We start from the raw sequence: 17487 nt of genomic DNA, 5'->3' as shown, positions 1-17487 counted from the left end.
TCTCTGTAAATAACCATAATCACAATCATGAGATCCAGGTGGTTTTCTAGAAACAGAGGTTAGTTTTAGGAACATCAGAGCAGTATTTTCACAATAGGGAAAATTTAAAGATGAGAAAGTTAGGGAGAAATAAGGGAAACAAATTCGTAATACAACTGGGATATTTGTACTGGGTTACATGGTGTCACCCTCCCACCCAAGTCCTAACCCCCACATCTGTGAACATGACCATTAGTAAATCGTTTGTGGCAGATGACTGAAGATGAGGTCATGCTGTAATAAGAGTGGCCCTCCTGTGGGCTACAGGAAAAACACTTTTGACCTAACATAGCTTCAGATTTCTATGGGTTTATCGAGACTTAACCCCACAGTGAGGAGAGGATCTGTCCTCTGTCACTGCAGCTGTAGGAAACAGCTGTACTTGGCCTGGTCAAACTGTACATGTCTTTTCCGTGTTTTCTGTTAATATGCCCCATCAAACTTGTCCTTCCCTTAAATTCTGGAAGCACAACTGTCAAAAGAACTTCTATTGCAGACATGTGGAAATGTTTGTAGCCCACCATTGAAATCACTTACTAGTACAGGGTGGGAGCCAGAAGGGCTCCAGGAGTTGTTCCTGCTGGGAAGCCATGTCAGCAAACTGGAACCTAGAGAACTTGGCCCTAGTAACTGCTCTCTGCCAGAAATTCAGTCTATCTGGCCACCCAACACCCAACTGACAAATCTGTCACATATCACATCATTCCTGTCTTTACTTTTAGTGCCTTCAGTTTTGTGTTACTTGTTATGATCTGGTAGGTTATTTTGAGGGCCAGGGGACACCCAAGTTCTCCCCCAAATAATTTACATATAAGCTAATGGCAACTGTTTCTTCACTTTATGCTTTATAAGAAATGATTTATTTATGCATACAGAACTGGGGTACAGGCTAGAGGTACAGGGGCAGTGAAGGGATTCACCAGTGACGCAGTGGGGGAGTAGCGGGGTAGTGGGCTGGTCAGGAGAGGTCTACTGTGTCATGTAGGTCAGCTTCCTGGCCAGGGATGGAGCTCATGCCCATAGCTTGACAGTGCTGAAACTAACCCTTGAGCCTTTGAGGCCTCAAAAATAATGTGTACAACAAAGTAGATGGGCCCACTCTGGTGGGGCAACAGGTTAAAACATAGCACTGCAAAGCAGACTGCAGCTGCGTGCGAGTTCAATCCCCAGCCATGGAGCTGACCCGCATGGGACAACAGACCTCTCCTGTCTCGCCAGCTGCTCCCCTCAGCAGTGTACTTTGTCGATCTGCCTGTTCTGCTCCCCACTGTGTCTCTGGTGAATCATCCCACCCTTCACATCTCTGGCTTGTACCCCTGTTCCACGTGAATAAATAAATCTTTAAAAAAAATTGTAATAAAAAATGGTTTTAGTAGTACACTGCTTTCAGTTAGAAAGAACACAGAGTCTGCAATCTAAAGGATGTTTCTCACCAAAACCAAGTGTGCTCTGACCTCATCTCAAACTTACGGTCTGCAGACTGTGAGAAATAAATTTGGTATTATAAGCCAACTCAGTGCACGGCATTTAACTACAGCAGTCCAAATGGACTAAGTCACAGTACATCTTCACAACCTTATACTAATCTATCTCTAGCTTTAAATATACCACAAAATTTCAAATATATGCAAAACACTTCTGTTTGGAAAAAAAATTTAAAGTCTGGCTATAGCCTATCTAAATTGGTGAATGCAAGCATCAGTCACTTTGAATTTTTTTTGCCTCTTTACGGCATATTAGCTGTATAACACCATCAACAGAAAAGCTACATTTCGTAGTTCATTCTGAACTCAACTTTGAACTCTAAAATAAGTGGGCTATTATTCCTATTCCTAAGCTGGCTTAGATTTACCATTTTAGCATGAAATATATAAATTCACCTGCTATAAAAATTTAAACTACCAAACTATTTTATGGTAGAACATCAACATTTTCTAGATAGAAATCTTTTATATTACATTTTTATTTTGCAAGAAAATAAATTATACAACTTAAAAAATAAAATCCAAAAATTAAGCAGTTCATCAAAATATTTCAGCCTACTGCATACAGAAACTGTTACCATTTAAAATTGTACAGCATTGTCATCTCAGTCTGTAGTGGCACACATTCAGAATTGTAGATACCATAGCAGGAAAGACTGCAACTGAGGAACTCCAATTTGTTCAACACTCCAGACGACACAGATAGTGTAATGACAGGAAAGCTCTCATGTAATGTTTATTTCACAAACATGACCTTGGAAGAGTTTATAAGATAGCATCCCAGTCATTTACATGAAAATAGAAAAAACCAGCTGAGTTTAAGATAACAAATCTTTCTGGAAAACTAGCAAATCTCTCACCCAAATTGAATTTTTAAAATTTGCCCTTTTGAGTAGGGCTATGACATGTTACCGTAAATAATGCAAAATATTTAACTACTTCAGTCTATTTTGTATTACATTTAATAAAAAGTAAAAATAAGAAAGCTGACATTTCATTTCTGGAAATTTTTAACATTTATGCACAAAATAAGAGACTTAAATAAACAGAATGCAGGGACCCCTCCAATGAAGGTAAAAATTGGAAGACATCAGAATTTATTTCAAGATCCTCATTAAATTATTGAAACAATAATGTTCTAATATTTATCTCATTTTATTAAAATTGTTTCATCTTTATATTTATACAAAGTATGTATAAATATAAAATCTACTTCATAAATGCTGTGTACTGTCCACTGACGCTGGCAATGACATAGGAACAAAGGTTAACATTTTCCAGATGGCTCCATGTTTGTTAGAAGATGAGTATTCAAAGTTCGTTAACCCCTGGAGCAACCTACTGCCACACTACTTGTGGGGGACAAGTGTGCCGTGTGTGTGTGTGTGTGTGTGTGTATAGAAACATACACATACAGGTATATTGGCCTAGATTCCTTTCCCTTAACTGTGTCAGGTTTCATCCCTGCCCAGCACTAATTTCAAGTGCACATTAGAGAAAAGGAACCCGGTAAAGAATACTAGCTGATTCTGTACCTTTAGCAAACTGCTGGTAAGTTTTTTTTTTTTTTTTTTCAGAATCTTTTTTCTTTTTTAATTAGCAAATCTATCATCGAAACCTATCTAAAGAAAATTCAACAATGGTATAGGCACCTTGTCAACTAAATGGTTTTCATAAACACCAAAAAGTAGTTAAACTTTTGAATACATTAAATGAGAGAAAATGATGAAAACTGTAAGTCTACAATATTTTCTGCTGTTTAATTCCCTAAAATACAATTAGGACATAATTAGCTATTAAAAAATTTATAAAATTTAATAGAAAACTTTGCTAGGGATTTAGTTACCCACTTTTGCATTAAATTTGCCTTTATAAATCAAAACATCATGGCTTTCATTCTTAAATTATGACCAAAAAGGATTAGAAATCCCAAAAAAGTTTTGAGAACAATTATGGTTTAAAACAACAGTAATTCTTAAACTTTCAAAAATGGCCTAAGACTTTTCCTTTCATTGTTCCTTTCTTAGGCATTCTTGCACTAGATAAGCATATATGCCAACACCGAAGTATCTGTTAAACATGAGGGCCACAGTTATTACTAAATTTTTGTTTTAATTTCAAATTGTTCCAGTTAGCAGTCATCTAATTAGAGAAAACAGTGAGCACTATTTAACTCTTCACAATATGCTCGTGTAAGATTTTAAATTAGAAACAAAATTCCAAATTCCTATGAGTTTCAGAACATGCATTTGACTATAACCAGCAAAACCGTAAATGCTTTAACACTGCTTTCTTCTCGCTCAGAGGCAGCTTACAAAGCCTCTTGGAACTGGGGACAGATCCCATGAAATGGTCTTGCGTACTTACTCCCAATACATATGCCTTTCAATACTCCAGCACGCTTATTTCCTACTGTGTTCAAAATCATTCATTTAAAATATTATGTAATATCAAACAAGATATAAAATAATTTGCAAGAAAATTTGAAACATGCACCATAATGAATAAAAGTCCACGCTGAGCCTTATTTGCCCAATGGGGAATAACCTTTCTTTTTTAAGTTGTTCTGTTCTCAAGTCCTGAAATTTCAACTACTTTGGGCATTCAGTTGCCAGCAACTAATACGTTGCTACTTTGGATTGACTGACAGGAATAAGGTAAGTGTTGTCTACTGAACATTTTAAAAATGCTTATTTTTAAAATATATAAATATATATGTACATATATTTGGCAAGTTTACTGCTTATATTAGGATCACAACAATTTTGCTTGTTATTCAGATCTTGTGGTCTTTGTCTTTTTCTTAGGTGAGTGATACTTAATTGCTACTTTTTAAAATAGAATGCTTCCTTTCCAGAAACCTGAGGTTATAAATCCCTAATCATGAGACCTTAAAATATCAAAATATTCCTAAACTACAAATTAAGAGATCAGTTATATAACTGTATTATATCAGAGCACATGAGATTTCTGCCTCTGCCTCACTTTAAATAAATTTAGATATGGCATAATAAATACTAGGTATATAAAGTATGATAGTAAACACTTGATGTTTGTTTTTGCTATTTTGACTCTGCAGTTGAAATGACCTACCTATATCCTTTTTTTTTCAAACAACTGAAGCAATAATACAAGCTTCACTTTTTCAAAACACGATCTCTATAGCCATTTAAGATGAAAAAGTTCTTATCATTTAATAACAAACAACCAAACAGCAATCTCCTACAGAAAGAAAGCCAGTATTTGTAGTTGGAAAAATTTAACTCCACTTTCAGGTCACCTTTAAAACCCGGCCGCTCTGCTTAAGCGGGGTCTGAACAGCAGGTGTGACCGAACACGCCTCTTCTCACCTACCTGCCCAATCCCTCCCAGTGCGGTATAGACCAGCTCATTCTTCCCATCAAAGAAACCAACAGTGCTATTTCTAGCTTTAATTACAGTTAAAAACAAAACATAACAGTATTTTTCAGTGCACAAATATCTGAAGATCCTTCCATGTGCAAGTACATTTTTGTAAGAGAGGAAAAAAAGCGATAAGAAGCCCGCCCTCACCCTTCCCATCGGTATTTCTTCTGGTGGGTATAAATCAAATTTACTTTTAAAGTTCATAATGGGCTCTTCATGAATGCAAATTTCTCCACAAAACAGCATGCTGTTAAAGAGTGTGCAACATGAAGGGAATGCCATCATGCTAACTAAAATGATTGGCAAAATATAGTTGTTCTGTAGGTAAGGCAGAGATTTTAATATTTATGTAATCAAAGTCCAAATGAACCTTCTCCTGGCATATACTGTTACAACTTTCTGCCCAAGCACTCCAAAATTTGGGTTCTTATCATTGTCCATCATATTGAAAATTATGCCATATAGATGAAAGTGTTGATATCAGATTCATCTCTTCTGATGTATTTGTGCTCTATTAGCCATTCTATTTGCTCTTTTATCATTTTCTTTTGTGGTAAGAACATGTTTTTCAAAATTTCTACTAATTCAGTCTGAAGCTGGGCATTACTAATTTTTTTCCTCATCTTCATTATTTGTATGATAGCTTCCTAAAAGAAAAAAGAAAAATGAAAGAACATTTACATATTGAATTATTCTAAGTAGAACAAAAAAACAAAACAACAACTGTATTTCAATGATCTGTGTAATACCTATCCAAAGGATTAGCTGCTAGGAGATTCATGTTGAAATTGGTATTTTTAAAAAAAGATTTATTTATTAAAAAAAAAAAGATTTATTTATTTGTGCATATAGAACTGCAGGGGCAGTGTGAGGATTCACCAGAGACAGAGTGGGGAACAGAACAGGCCGACTGACAAAGTACACTTCTGAGGGGAGCAGTCAGGAGAGATCTGCTGCGCCATATGGATCACCTTCTTGTCAAGGGATCAAACTCGCACTGAAGCAGCTGCACTGCATTAGCTTCACATGCTGCGCTTTAACCTGTTGCACTATCAGGGAGGGTCCAAAATCAGTATCTTTTACTTAAGAAATTAAAAAAAAATGCTTATTAGAGAGATTTTTAAAAAATGATGCAAAACAAAATTAACTATAACCTCTCCACTGCTAGAAACCACACCTGGCATTTTGGTGGTGGTGTTTTTTTTTTTTTTTTAATTTATTTATTTATGCATACAAGAACTGCAGCATAGGCCAGAGGTGGCTAAGGGGGTTAGAGGACTCACTAGTGACAGAATGGAGAGCAGAACAGCCATATTTACTGAAATATGCTGCTGAGGGGAGCAGCAGGTGAAACAGGAGAGGTCTACTGTGCCATGTGGGTCAGTTTCCTGGCCAGGGATGGAATTCATGTTATAGTGACTGGCGATAGTTGACAACACTGAGACTTTAACCCCTGCACAAGCAGGGAGGCCCCTGGATTATGTTTTAAATTTCTGCAAGTGTAAGCCTTTTTCATATAAGTAAATTATTTAAAAGATTTACTTTTTTTTTTTTTTAAAAAGATTTATTTTATTTGTACATACAGGCCAGAGGCTCAGGGGTGGCGAGAAGCTTCACCAGAGACAGAGTGGGAGCAGAACAGGCAGATCGACGAAGTACACTGCTGAGGGGAGCTGTGGGCGGGTCAGGAGAGGTCTGCCACGCCATGTGGTCACCTCCGGGGCAGGCGGGAATCGAACTCATGCGGAAGTGGCTTTAGCTTTTCAGTGCAGTGCTTTAACCCACTGCGCCACCAGGGAGGGCCTAAAAGATTTACTTTTATTTATTTATGCATATAAGAATGGGGGTGCAGTCTACAGGTAATGGGGTATATATGTGAAAAGATTCACCAGAGACAGTGGGAAGCAGAACAGGCAGATGTACTGAAATATACTGTTGAGGGAAGCAGCGGGTGACACAGGAGAGGTCTGCTGCACCATGTGGGTCATCTCCCTGGCTTAGGATTGAACTCAGGCCACAGCAGCTGGCAATAGCTTCAGAGTGCTAAGACCTTAAATCCCTGTGCCATCAGGAAGGTCCTATATCGATTATTTTAAAATTTTATATATATTTTACACTGTTCCTATATCAATTTTATCAATGTTTTCCTTGATGACTTAAGTTTTTAATCAGGATAAATTAAAACATCATTAAAATGTTTTTCTTTTGTTCCTTTAGCCAATAAAAAGACCTTGGTGAATAAATTGGTAATGAACTAGAATTTATGTAAAAGAAATGTGAAAACAGAGAAGTGGAGTTCTGCTGCAAAGCAGTAAGGTTAAGAGTCAGACATACTGACCAAGAGTCAGGAACCTTTTACTTCCTTACACAGATAAGGTGATTTCTTCACTGTCACTAAGAGGTCAGGTTAAATACTCTCAATATATCCAGATGATCACGAGAATTTGTATCAAAGGTTCTGGCAGAAAGAAGGAAGAGGAAAAGTCTGTCCATGTAGGCAGACTTTCTGTCTGCCTGAAAAACTGATGACTAAAGGAACTGGGAGGAAGAGGAACAACAGCAACCAAAGTCCCAATTCCCCCACTTTTAGCTTTGGTAGAGGCAAAGACTGTGGGCATCAGAGAAGGTAAGAGGAAAACAGAGAGCAGAGGTGCTAGCCCTGCTCCCATGTGCTGGAGAAGTCACTAAAAGCTGCAAATGAGATGGTGGAAACAAAATGTACTCCTGAATCTCTCTTAGTTCCCACAAGAGTGGAGGTAAAAGAACTGCCCCAGGGTCTTTAGTGGCAGGAGAGGGTTCTTTTGCAGCAGCAGATGGTAAAGACAGTGTGCCATGTAGGCCAAGGGACCACACAGAAGTAGGTGTCTCAGAGGATAAGAGTTCAATAAGAGCAGGAGACAGGCAGTCAGAGCAGCGGACAGGCCATTGTGGCCCTTACCAGCAGGAATAAGAGTAAACCACTGTTTGTCTGCTAGACATCAGCAGTAGAGCAACAGAAAGTCAAATTCCTGGTGTGGCAGATAAAAGTATTCCACAGCTGCCAAGAGCAAAAAGCCAGGACCCTGTTCCTACTGCACAGAGGAGAAGATCCCTTAACTGTCACTAGGAGTCAAGTGAATTCCTCTCCCCTTCAAAACATCCAGGGGCTTGGAGTCTCCCTGCTGGCCTAGGGGTTAAGCATCAGTGTTATCACCCTTATAGCCTGAGTCAGGGTGCAGAAGATCTCTCCTGTCTCGCCTGCTGCTCCCTTCAGCAGTATATTTTAGTAAATCTGCTGTTCTGCTCCCCACTCTGTCTCTGGTGAATCCTCTCACCCCTGCATCTCTGGCCTACCCCAGAGATGTATAAACAAATAAAATAAATATAAATAAATTTATAAATAATAAATTTATATATTTATAAATACTTTTAAATTAAAAAAGGTTTGAAGGTTATAAAAACAAAGTTTTCAAAATGTAGACATTCTGTCTCAACATTACAAACCTGGGTCCTTAGTATTCGTAGCTGAACTATTCCCTCATTCTCCTCTTCTCTCATTCTTTCCGTAGTAAGCTGCAAACGTCCAATCAAGTTGATTTTACCCCTTTTCTGAACTTTTGCATTTTTTCTACAAAAAAACATTGAATCAAATATTTTATAGTGAAAGGCCTTTTAAACATCTTATCATGGCAATAATGTCTGAGAGAAAAGATATAGAAATGTTCTAAAAAAATAAAATCCAGAATTGTTTAAAGCTAAAGCAAAAAAGACTTTCATTTTAAATGAACCCTATAATTTCTCTCAAACACGATGTGATGTTAATAAAATATGTTAATCAAACACGGTAGCTACACTCCTAGTAATAACAAAATTAATATTATTTTATATTGCCACAAAAGTGATCAGATGACTAAAGATACATGGCTGTAGCTAAGCACTACCTTTTCACTGGATCTTAAGAAAACAGTGCTCTGCAGGGATCAATTTGCTATGGTGTGCAAAAAAAACTTACTTTGAAAAGCCATGTATTATAGTATAATGTGAGACACCAAAATATGTCTGTGAAAAATAAGCAAAGAAAGTACCTCCAAATCATTAATATGTTTTAAAAACAGCCAAACGACATAAATCTAGAATGATGGCAATATTCTGAAATGTTTTAAATATTATGTAAAGAATAATTATTTTGCTAAAAAGAAGGCACTAAAATTCAAACAAGGTATTTTTATTTTAGATCAACTAACATAAACCTTACATTAAACTGAACTCCTGGTTCACTGAGAAGAGGGTACCTTCTGTAAAGTCTTTGGGTGAATTGACTTGAGGTTCGTATAATAAAACTTGCCGTTTGAGCTTCGGGAAAGCTACTAAAGACTATAAAGAATAAAAGGTAAAACAATTAGCATCTACAAACAATATAGAATACTCAGTTCAATTCTGCAACCTGACCAACACAAGAGAGAACAGATTATAAACACAAATCTAGAATTCAAACTTTTATTTGGTATCTCCATGAATGTAACAATGTAAATGTATAATAAGGAGACAGAGTTGGTTATGAAATATTCTCTTTATAATGAGACAAGAAAGTATTACCATCTATGACCACAGCAAATGCCACCTGCCAGTTATATGCCAGAAATTTCTCTCTGGGTGGCAATTAATTTTGGAACTTCTGAGTAGGGGCAAAATGTAGTTATGAGCAGGTGGCTAATAAGTTATTATAAGTCTCAAAAGGACCAATGTTTCCTAACTTAGACCTCAGATCTAATATCTATCTAAGATCATAATATCTTTGAATATATTCTCAATATAACAATCTCTTTAGGCATACTCCTCCCATGTAATATTTTAAATACCAACTCAAACATTTTTTCCTTTTTTCTCCATCTTGGCAGTTTATTTTCAATTCATTTTTTCCCATAATTATCTCACTAGGGTGTTTTTCTTGGTTAAAGATCACTTTGAGAATGTTATGAATTCATAAATTTATTACAAGCAAATCAAGACACATTTCTTGCTATATAAGCATATACAATCTTATAGACAAAGGAAACAAACCCATAAAGTCCTTCTAAGTTCAGCATCTGGGAGTTCAGTTGCAAGTTTTAGATTTTCAAAGCTGATTTTCTCTCTGGGTCTTTGGTTCCATGCAAACAACACAGCCAGCTGAAACGTCGTTACTTCTAAATCATATTGACCTACTTCATTCTTAAATGTTATCTAAAATAGATAAAACAATTTTTAAAAAATATAAGTTTATTTTTACATCATTTTGTACTTTTTTTAATCAATTGTAATCCCCGTGGATTTGATAAAACAAATTTTTAAAAATCAAGAATATTGTCATGATGATCATCATCTATCTACTACATATTTCTTATGAGATTCTATATGAAAAGGGCTGCTAGTTGTCTTCCAATCTCTATTCATTCTTTCTTACATGGTAATAAAGATTTCTGCAGACCTTAATGACTGCCCAGAAAAAAGACTCATCTCCCAGCTTTTTCTGGAGCAAATTGCGGCCATGGACTGAGATCCAGCCAATGAGATAAGTAGAAGTGGCCGGGGAAACGTCTAGAAGTTGTCTTTAAAGGTAGGCATACCTCATTTTTCCTTTCCTGGTGGGCTGGAAAACAGACATAGTAGGGATGATACTGGAATCTACAGACAAGGGCAATACCTTAACAATGGTGCTAAAACCAGAAGTTTGTGCGCTTGAGAACTCTGATGGACCAAGGATGTACTACGCCTCCTCAAACTTACGTGAGAGACAGCAAAGAAACAGCTTGTTTAAGCAAATCTTACTTGGAGTTCTACTACTTTCAGGCAAAACATAGTCTGAACTACCAAACCAACTACTTACAATTCCATTTGACATTAGATGATGCCAATGTAATTTTCTACCACTATGATTTTTTTTGTAGAACTCTTCTACTTCAGGTATCAAATCCTCCAGTTCAGTGGGAAGTGAGACAAAGACTTTCTCAGAGCTTCTTGACCAGGCACCAGCATTCAGAATTTTGATATTAACTGAATCAGCTATAGACAAGAATAAGAAAATCTAAAATAAGCTCGACAATTGATAAAATTCAAAATAAATACATGATAAACTATGATTAAAAAAAAGACTAAATATTTTGTTAAAAGTGTCCTTTTGTTTTAAATTAAGGATTAACAAGCAAATCTAGCATTCTGCTTTGTCTGGTGTCTTTAAGGAATTATCAGAAGGCTTATTTTCAACCAGCTAAAAGAGAAAAGATGCATTTTATAAAATTTTTAAATGTGTAATTATTTAAAAGTACCTGGTAAAGCCAATTTATTATTTTTGTGCATTTCCTTAAAAGCCTGGTTCAAATCTTCGGATACTTTTATGTCCTGAAACATTCTAGCAAGTTTGTTTACATAATCTGCTGGCATACCAACTTCCTATAAAAACAAAAGGCAGAAGGGGCAATAAATAATACATACCCAAAGCAGACCTACTAAATGGGAAAAATATCTAATGAAAAACTAAGACTTACGCGCTTTAATACAAAGTTCTTACTTGTTTAATAAAAATTCTTCCTGTCACTTTCATTATTAAAATGATTACACAGTTTTTACCTATAATGATCAAACGTGATTCTTAGAAACTAAAGGGAAAGCAAAGCACTCCTACCTTTCTTGGCAGGATCCCAGTACGAATTTCTGGAGTACAGTTAAGCAGTCCTCCAGGACACAGTGCAGTACAGTTAAATAGCATTGGTCCCCTAGACACACTGCAGCTTTCAGTTACTACTACACATTACATGTCAGAAATGCATGAAGCACAAATTTCACTTCTAATTCCTCAATCCAAAAACCATAGCACAAATAACAGAAAATATAAATGGTGACCAATTACAGTATTTCTTCAAGGCTGTCTTCATTTATTCAGTTCACCTTGACAGCAAAAAATGTAGTTTTTTTGCAAACTGGCTTCCTAGGGATAAACCCACATGAAATCTTACAAAAATGGAAAATGAGAACAGGTAACTGGCCAACTAAGATGATAAAAATAACTAAGAAATAGATAAAGATAACTAAAAAATACAAATAATGCTAGAGCTGAAAATAAATATTAAAATATATGGAATTACAGAAGAAAGAACGACTGTGGTTCCTATGTTGCTACAGCCAACACTGCAGACTTTATGTAGAATATGAATTTGGTGAAGATAAATTTTCAACACAAATGGGAAAGGTAGTGACAAGAGAGTTTGCACCAAAGGAGATGATGTCAGCGGAACCTTTCCTGACATGAAAGCCTGAAAGACAAAATGCTGGATGCTGATCCAAACTAACAATATTAATTAAAATTCTCCAAGGCAAAGAGATGCTCACCCTGTACTATAAGTCATATGATGAGAGGACAAGTGCTGTCAAACTACCTTTCCTTTTTAACACAGCTCTACTGAATTATGATTCATCTACCATGGAATTCATTCTTTCGAGGGGTACAATTAGTGGATTTTAGTATATGTATCACTACCAATCATTTCCATATGCAATATTTTCATCACTTCAAAAGGAAACTCCATACTAACCAATAGTCACTCCCATTTCCCTCCCCCTACCCAGCTCTAGGAAAACATTCATTTACTTTCTCGATGAAGTGGGTTATTGTAAACATTTCTTATTACTGGACTCACACAGTATGTGGTCTCTTGCAGTGGTTTCTTTCACTTAGTATAGTGTTAACAAGGTTCATTCATGTCGTAGCATGTGTCAGCACTTCCATGTTACCAAATAATATTCAGTGACATGGTAAAACCCCATTATGTGTATCCATCAATTGGCTGATAGCTAGGATTGGTTTGAATTTTCAGATATTATAAACAATGCTGCTATGAACATTCATTCAGTTTTGTGTGGTCATATATTTCATTTCCCTTGAATGAAATGAAAGGAGCAGAATTTGTGGATCAACTCTGTTTTTACTTTTTGAGCAACTGTCAAATAGTTTTCCAAAGTGGCTGCACCATTTTATCATCAGAAACATATGAGTGTTCTGATTTCTCTTCTTGTCAACATTAGTTATTCTCTTTCTTTTTAATTGTACCTATTGTAGTCGAGTAAAATGATCTATTTCATTGTGGCTGTGACTTGAAATTTGTTAATGACATTAGTGTTGAACAAATCTGTATATAGATACTGGTTATTTAAATATCTTTTGTGAAGAAATGTCTATTCTAATTCTTTGACCATTATCTCCCTCTTTTTAAAAAAAAGTGTTTATGCACTCACGAATTGGGATATAGGCCAGAGGTGCGAAAGGGTGTGTGTGTATGAGAGAGAGACAGACAGACAGAATGGGGAGCAGAACAGGCGGATCCGCTGAAACACTGCTGAGCATTGGGTGGGACAGGAGAGGTCTGCTGCGACATGTGGGTTTGCTCCCTGGCCAGGGATTGAACTTGTGCTCCAGTGGCTGGCGATAGCTTAACTAGGCTTTTTAACCCCTGTGCCACCGGGGAGACCCCCACCATTATTTCTTTATTGCTGAGTTGTAAGAGTTCTTCATAAATACGGTAGTATCAAAATTATAAATTGCAAATATTTTCCTACCACTTTAAAAAATTTTTTACAAAGAAAAAAAAACACTAATTCTGAAAGTTTCTTATGTTTTACATTAGTGTACTAAATACATACTTGTTTTACTATTTTTCTATTTCTCATATATTTATAACAGAAATTAAGCATTTCTAAGACTGACAAAATTTCTGTAAACCTGTCAGTCGTCATCTTCACTGTTAATATAAGTCTACTTTGCAGTTTGTTTCCATAATAATTCTTAGTATTTCATATCACCATGCAAAACAGAACTATCTATAAATCTGTGATTTGAAATATCTTTATGAGACATGTAAAACACACAAAATTATGTTAACGCATATAATTATATACATATACAATCATACTATATATATAAATGAAGACATAAAAATTTTGATATAATTCAAATTCTATTAGAATGAACTAAAGGAACAGATTTAATATTCTGATTTAGATTGCTAAATAAGCCACCAACCTCAAGCTGTTGTTTCTTTAGAGCTATTACCAACACTTCTGTAATTAACCATACAGTACTAAAAAATACCTTAAAAATAAAATGATTTGTGTTGTAGCCTACTTAACAAGGTCAGTTAAAATGACAGTGGAGACACAAACTAGTGAAACAATGGGAATGAAGTACAAGCAAAGGTTTTAACAAACATTCTTATTAATCAAACATACAGAATGCAGGTCTCCCCTCCAACAGAAAGAAAATATACTTTATTAAATATCACTTTTACATAATGGATGCTTCATTCTTATAAAATATTCCTTGCTTAATTGACATTAACAGTACCACAAAAATGTAATGCTTAGCACACATCTGAACCATGTATTATATTAAAAAAAATCAAATAGTCAAAAAGTTATCAGTTACTTACTCTTAACCACTCTACCATATTCTCTTCAATTTCACTATCAGCAGAGATGTCTAATATAAGACGTCGTGTCAAGTGAGCTTTGTGATATCTCATAAAAACATCTTTGTTTTGTACGTATTTAAGTACCAAGAGCTGCACAGAAAACAAAGTTACTTTCAGTTCTCATATACTCTTCATCATCTCTCTCATTTAGATCTCTATATTCCCTAACTGTGAAATTGAGAAATTTATATAAACATAAATAGGTAGGGGTTTACCAAACTATCTCTGATAGTCCCAATTATTTCCTGATTTTACTTGTTCAAAAGTAAATTTGAAACAGTTACCAAATAACTTTTCAGCCCCATATCATACATTTCAGATTTTATATATAATGCAATTAAACTTTACATAAAATCATGGTTCACACCAACTTCTCTTTTACATATCTTCTTCATTTTTTTTTTTTGCTTTAAATATTTATTTATTATTGCATGCAAGAACTGGGTACAGGCCAGAGATACAAGGGGTGGGGGGTTGTTGAGAGGATCCACCAGAGACAAAATTGGGAGCAGAACAGGCAGATTTTGAAATACACTGCTGAGAGAGCAGTGAGTGAGTCAGGAGAGGTCTGCTGTGCCATGTGGGTCACCTCCCTGGCTTGGGATTGAACTTGTGCTGAAGTGGCTGCAGATAGCTTCAAAGAGCGGCACTTTAAAACCCTTGCACAAGGAGTGAGGCCCTTTACTTTTTTTCTGATGCAATTAATCTCCTAAGACTTCTGCCTATATTTTATAACTTTACCTCTTATTATTTCCTCTTTATATTTCTGATTTTTCATATCTTATTATGCTAACAACAGGAAGACAGATTAAAAACAAAAGCAACTAATAACTCTTTTCATGTACATTGATTCAACTCTAGTTATCTGTTTTGGGTTCTTACAAAAAAGAAGTGAAAAACAAAAAAAAACAAAAAAAAAACCTCTTAGTCTCAACTATCATTCCAAAGACCATCCGCTGATTTTTCCTTTTTTTGTCTCCTAATTCAATTGCCTGAAGAGAACTGAGGTAGGATCAGAATTATACGCCATTTTCCTTTTTGGCATTATAGAATAAAAATTTTTAAGAAGAAAGTAACTGCCATTTAGAAATTTTTGCACTGTAAAATGTCATAATATTAGTTAGAGATATTAAAAAAATTGATACTATCAGGAAAGTCTTATAAGCAACACAAATATTCAAAGTAAGATAATCTTTAAAAATGAAATAAAAAATATTCATGTACCACTTCTTTAAGCTTTGCTTCAATCTCTTCAGAGGTTAATTTTTTGCTTAATGGTGTTTTTCTTAGCAACATATCACAGTAATTGGCAAGCAGCTCAGGGCATTTTGATTCAGGCTGAGTTTTTAATCCCACCCTAAAAAACAAATTAAAAGCAGATGATGAAAAATTATTCTTATCTACAAATTTTTCTCTAGACATTTTTCACAAATTACTTATATAAATCTAGTCATCAGGGGGTTGCCCAAGAAGATACCTAGGGTATACAATTTCAGGAAGTACTGACTTACAGTGAAAGACTCAAGTGAGCGAATCATCCCCATCAGTACATTTGTAGGATGAGAGCTGAGGTTTTAAATTTTGTACCCTAAGTGCCTCCTTGTTTCACAATAGTGGCAATCCTGCCAGTGATCTGTAAAAGACTATTCACATAGATACCTGCTAAGCTACTTGTGAAAAACTATAAACCCCTGCATATTTGTATATTAACCTTTAAAACTATTTGTTACTAATTTATCAGGAATAACTGTTATATTAATTCACTCTCTGAAATGTACCCTAAATTCCATAGTTATAAACATAATCCATAGTTATAAACATGTGTGTAAGAAAATTTTTAATTTTTAGAATTTTCTTACATTGTTGTTCATTTTTGTACAGTATTTGATTTCTGCCCTCAGGTGTAATGCCCATAATCTCCCACTACCACATCACCCATGAACCATCACTATAATTCCTCTATAAGAAAGTTTTTAAAGACCTTGTATCTTTATTTCACTTTACTGCCAGTAAACTGTATTTCTATGCTTGAAAACTTACATTTATTCTTTATCTTCTCTAAACTATATATGTAAAGAAGTTAAACTCAGTATTTTAAAATTATGTATATAAAAATCAAGTATTACTTCCCCAGAACTAAGTTATCTAAATCATGATAAGTATACTATGTACTAAAACATAATCATATATTGTGTGAAAAATAAAGGCATAATGTGCAAATTTTTATTGCTTAATGCTACTGCTAAACAAGGTAGATGAAAGCTTTTCCCTTATCAATTATTAATCTCAGAGTAAATTTTATTTCTACTTTCATAAAGTAGATAGTGCTAGACAAAGTTTTTTTTTTATTTTATGATGTTATTCAACTTGTTGAGCACCTCATTCCTGAGTTGTTTGTTACAGAAATATATATATATTGATCTAATGTAAATTGTTTTGAATCAAATTAACTGAGTGTGTGTTTTTAAAAACATTTATTTTTTATGCATACAGGCCGGAGGTGTGAGGATGAGCGGATTCACCAGAGACACGCTAGGGAGCAGAAAAGGCAGATGTATTGAAATACACTGCTGAGGGGAGCAGCAGGTGGGCCACCTCTTTGGCTGGGGATCGAACTCATGCTGCAGTGGCTGCAAGAGCTTCATAGTGCTGCACTTTAACCTGTTGTGCCACCAGGGAGGGCCCAACTGAATGTGTTGAAAGTAAAAAACTGGAAATCTTCCATTTGGAAAGTTTGATACTGAATTGTTAGAAATTTGTTTTGTGTGCATCAATACCAATATTTCAAAATACGCCTTTCTTGTGCAATCTAGCAACTTTTTGTAAGTTTACCTTGGAAAGAATCAAGATGATGTCATTTTTGTGTGGGGTCCTTACTCTGAGAAAGGTTTCACCAGAGCTCCCCCTTTGGCGATATGCAGTGAGTTCCCCGGGCGAGTTTCTCCACAAGAAAGACTCAGTTGTATTTAGAAAGCAGGTTTATTAGGAGCAGGGACAGACAGAGAAAGGCACTTGCATAGATGCAAGCGGGCAGGAAGAGCTGCCCCAAAAAGGCCAGGTTTGCAAAGAGAAGCCTGCTT

General features: G+C 35.5%; 1 protein-coding gene across 1 annotated transcript in view; it reads right to left on the bottom strand.

Annotated features, from left to right (window-relative positions):
* Window positions 1–1995: 1995 nt before the first annotated feature.
* Window positions 1996–17487, bottom strand: part of CUL5 (cullin 5) — an 82613-nt gene continuing 67121 nt past the window's right edge. The window contains exons 12-19 of the mRNA XM_004689075.2: window positions 15632–15764; window positions 14366–14497; window positions 11213–11336; window positions 10774–10949; window positions 9969–10130; window positions 9163–9281; window positions 8412–8535; window positions 1996–5575 (exon numbers count right to left, since the gene is read on the bottom strand). Coding sequence (XP_004689132.1) covers window positions 5381–5575; window positions 8412–8535; window positions 9163–9281; window positions 9969–10130; window positions 10774–10949; window positions 11213–11336; window positions 14366–14497; window positions 15632–15764 — 1165 coding nt within the window. The 3' untranslated portion in view covers window positions 1996–5380. The remainder of the gene's footprint in view (window positions 5576–8411; window positions 8536–9162; window positions 9282–9968; window positions 10131–10773; window positions 10950–11212; window positions 11337–14365; window positions 14498–15631; window positions 15765–17487) is intronic.

Source organism: Condylura cristata, unplaced genomic scaffold (genome assembly GCF_000260355.1).
Source record: "Condylura cristata isolate star-nosed mole 26May11 unplaced genomic scaffold, ConCri1.0 scaffold00025, whole genome shotgun sequence".
NCBI classification, from domain to species: Eukaryota; Metazoa; Chordata; class Mammalia; order Eulipotyphla; family Talpidae; genus Condylura; species Condylura cristata.
Note: the sequence above shows the minus strand (reverse complement) of the source record. Positions and strands in the feature narration are given on the sequence as shown.